General features: G+C 39.3%; 1 protein-coding gene across 1 annotated transcript; it reads left to right on the forward strand.

The window, feature by feature from the left end:
• The first annotated feature begins 2,628 nt into the window (after positions 1-2,628).
• LOC131940528 (lactosylceramide 1,3-N-acetyl-beta-D-glucosaminyltransferase-like) lies at positions 2,629-3,946 on the forward strand. The gene has a single exon (XM_059299192.1). It carries the CDS (start codon positions 2,875-2,877, stop codon positions 3,637-3,639), a length of 765 nt encoding a protein of 254 aa, XP_059155175.1. The 5' UTR covers positions 2,629-2,874; the 3' UTR covers positions 3,640-3,946.
• The last annotated feature ends 248 nt before the right edge of the window (positions 3,947-4,194 follow it).

The raw sequence follows: 4,194 nt of genomic DNA on the forward strand, positions 1-4,194 counted from the left end.
TCTTTAACTTATGTGTGAAATTTCATTTATCTATGTGAAATAATACTCAAGTTATAGGCTTTTTAAAAATTCAAAGTAGAAAAAGTACCACTTCCGGTTCTCGGAAATCGCTCAAAAGTTGATACGGATCTACGATTTTGATAAACTACTTATATATGAAATTTCATCAACCTAGCTGTAACGGTACTCAAGTAATCGTGTTTACACACGGACAGACACACAGACACACACACACACAGACATACGGACAGAGTTGCAAAGCCCAGTTTTTCAGACTGGATTACACACAAAACCTCTTAATTTTGATACATCTGGATTGATAATTTTTGCCCGATTAAAATAAGTCCTCTATACTTCGGATGTGATGAAGGACTGAGGTGTAATACGGTGAAAATTGTTAAAATTTCAAGTGATTTTTGTGCACGATTACAATACTTTCTCTATACTTCGTATATACGAGAAAGTAAAAAAGTGAGAAAAAAATTTAAATGATGAACTTGTTTTTGAGGTTTGAAAAAAATTGGGTCTCTTCTCTCTGTATGTGTGCTTGTGTTGAGTTCAAAAGATTGTATTGTGTTTGTGACATATACTTTTACAGATATAGCCTCTCAAACATGGCACTTTTTAGGGTGTTGAAAAAAGAGAAGTTAAAAACCAACTTTTTAAAACGTCATAACTTTTTTACTACTTGAACTATATGAACAAATTTAGTGCCCATTATCTTACAATCATGAGTTCTTGACATAGCAGCTTTCAAAAAAGCTCTGGGACCATTTTATAAAATCAGTTTGAGACCACTAGTGTTATAAGAACTGCTGGAACAATGCTGTGCGATTCTAACGAGAGCTGAACCAAGTATAGATGATATGGGTGAATGCCTACCGCTATACAGCCTCAGTGCCCACACATAAAGAATGCAGTGGTCCAGAAATGGCTTGTGGTTTACTTAAAGCGCTAGTAAGGACCTGGAATGCTAAGATAAAAAACATGAATATAGTTCTAGTTTTTTTTATTTCTCTAGAAGATGCATCAACTTATAATTTTTCTATGGTTTTGAAATCTGTAACTTTATTTTGTTATTCTTCTGTTAAAAATGTACACACAATGTATGTTAGAAAATAATCTTTTCTACGCTTTTGAGATCTGTAATTAAATTTTCTGTATCCTTCTGTTTAATAAACCGGGAGTGATCTCCCCTAAACTTTCTCGAAAATTCTTAAATAAAACAACAGGGGATGGCAACTCGGGATATACACATGATTTTTAATCCATTTTAAATTGCACACCAAGTGAACGCATAGTTTCTTTCAGTCATCTCTTCGGGGAAGGGGGGGGGCAAAGCCCCCCCCCCCCGAAATTTTTTTTACCGCCCCCCCCCCCCCCGAACGAAATGAAATTTATATAATTTATATAGAAAATATATAATTTTAACAGTGTCCGCCCCCACCCCGAGGAGAGTCTACCGCCCCCCCCCCCCCGAAAAGTTCAAGTGCCCCCCCCCCCCCCCCCCCCCCCCGGAGAAAAAAAGTCTGGAAGAAACACTGAGTGAACGCCAAATAAAATGTGCATAATAGTGCGGAATATTATTAGTACTTTATAAATTCACATGCGTTTTTTGAGAAATCGGAAATAGCGAAAATTACTACTTCTGGTCAACAAAAATTACTCATAATTTGGCAAAAGGTAGAGAAGTAGATTTTATACTTATATGTGAAATTTCATTTATCTATCTGAAATAGTAATCAAGTTATAGGCTTTTAAAAATTCAAAGTATAAAAAGTTCCCCTTCCGGTTATCGGAAATCTTTCAAAAGTTGACACGGATCTACGATTTTGATAAAATACTTATATATGAAATTTCATCAACCTAGCTGTAACGGTACTCAAGTCATCGTGTTTACAGACACACACACACACACACACACACACACAGACACACAGACAGATAAACAGACACACATACACACACAGACATACGGACAAGATTGCAAAACTATGTTTTTCCGACTCAGGGAGGTGTAAAACTTCAGCAAAAATCTCGATTTTTTTTTTGCACGATAACAAAACTTTCTCTATACTTCGTATATACGTGAAAGTAAATGTACAGACAAGCTTATTTAAGGTAAAAAACTGTAATCTAAACCAAACTCGCATCTACCCCTGCTTAAAATATTTTTTCATATTCCCCAGCATGCTGCGACCAAGGACGACGTCTGCGGGTACACCTAGAAAATATCTCATATTCTCCGGTCTGCTGCTGATAGTTGCCACCTACGTCATCACGACTGGCATCAACCTACAGTTCGGAGGGTGCCAGTATAACGGCTTCCCAGTTGAAAGTCAGAACAACCTCCAGGACAGAAACACTGCTGGAAAACATCGAGTCACATCTGCTGATGTGGCGTCTACAACAATCTTCATACAACAGCCCACGACACGTCAAGATGTACATACACCACCACCACCACCACCAACAACAACAACAGCTACCACAACAACAACAACAACAGCTACCACAACAACAACAACAACAGCTACCACAACAACAGCTACCACTACAACAACAACAACAGCTACCACAACAGCGGAGACTACACGACTGTACACAACTGCATTTGCTACAGAAGCTACTACATTTAATCAATCCGTTCACTCAACCTCTCACCATTTGTTCATACCAGTCACCAACTTTACCTCAGATGATACACAATTACTCTCCAACCTGAGCTCAAAGACAACTGAGTTTAAAGAGTACCCGGGATATTTTGAGAACTTCACGTACTTTTATCTCAATAGTTCACGTGTGTCGGACATTTCTAGCCAGTATTCGATCCCGGGTACGTCCGTGTGTTCAGGTGATGTTGACCTGTTGGTGATGATTATGAGCGTTAAACAGCACAGTGACTGGAGGCTACTCATACGTCAGACATGGGCGTCACCAATTTACGATAACTCCTGGAGCCAAAAAGGTTTGGTTCGATTGGTCTTTTTCTTCGGGAATGAAGGCTTCACAGATGTAGAGAATCTTGAATTGTACAACGAATCCAAACTTTATGGGGACATCGTTGTGGCAAGTTTTAAAGACAGCTACGGGAACTTGTCATTAAAGTTAGCCACGGCTTTGACTTGGGCGTCCAAACATTGTCCACATGCTAAATTTGTCGCTAAAGTGGATATGGATACCTTTGCTCATCTTCAAGTACTGTTAAAACTTCTTCAGTCTCTAGCGTACAACTACACTAACTTTATAGTTGGGTACCAGCATGGGTACGATAAGCCTTTTGTAGTGCGAGATGGAAGATGGGCTGTACCAAAAGACGTGTACGCATATTCCTACTTCCCTAAGTACATCTACGGACATTCCTACGTGATATCTGGTCCCGCTGTTCATAAAATGGCTGCGAGTTTTCCCTTTGTTCACATCGTTCCCAACGAGGACGCGTTCATCACAGGCATCATGGCCGTCACGTTAAACATCACTAGACTGGGGAACTCGGCTTTTGCCTTCGGTGGACAAAAGTACACGTTTTGTGACCTGGTGTACAGACGGTACGCGACCACCATGTACAACGTCAAGTATATGAAGGAATTATGGGATGCCATGTTGTCAGGAAACTGTACGGAGACGCCAATTACTTAGATCCAATAAAACCCCGAGATTAAATAATAAAACCATATGACTTGAAGCTAATTATGGTACATTGGACAAAGATACTTAACCATAAAGCTTAAAAGCTTAACCCGTGTGTTAACTATACCGCTTACTACCAACTTATCAATAATCCAAAGTTTGCGCTAACCCTAAACCAAAGTCTTTGATGTGTGTAATGTTTTATTTAAATTGTGTACATGATTGCTCAATGTAAATATTTATGCCTGTATGATTGGTACACGCAAGCACTTGAATTAATATTTGCAAACATCTGTTGAATATTTGAATCCTTGCATGTACGCGCACACGTTTTGTTACAATCTGTAAATGTTGTAGCGTGTATGACTGGTACACTTGAAATACTATTTGCAATAATCTTTTGAATATTTCAATCCATGCATGTCCGCCCATACGTCGTTGTTACAATCTGATAAACCCCAAAGGCATAGTTTTGACGTCAGCCCCCCCCCCCCCCCCGCTGGTAGAAGTTATTGACCTACAACTTACGTTATACAGGGGCGGGCTGGGCTGTCGGTATATTGG

Source organism: Physella acuta, unplaced genomic scaffold (genome assembly GCF_028476545.2).
Source record: "Physella acuta isolate Inbredline_101_S28 unplaced genomic scaffold, ASM2847654v3 ptg000320l, whole genome shotgun sequence".
NCBI lineage: Eukaryota > Metazoa > Mollusca > Gastropoda > Physidae > Physella > Physella acuta.

Coding starts and splice junctions, on each gene's coding strand:
- LOC131940528 (XM_059299192.1), top strand. CDS start 2,875: ATGATTATGAGCGTTAAACAGCACAGTGACTGGAGGCTACTCATACGT.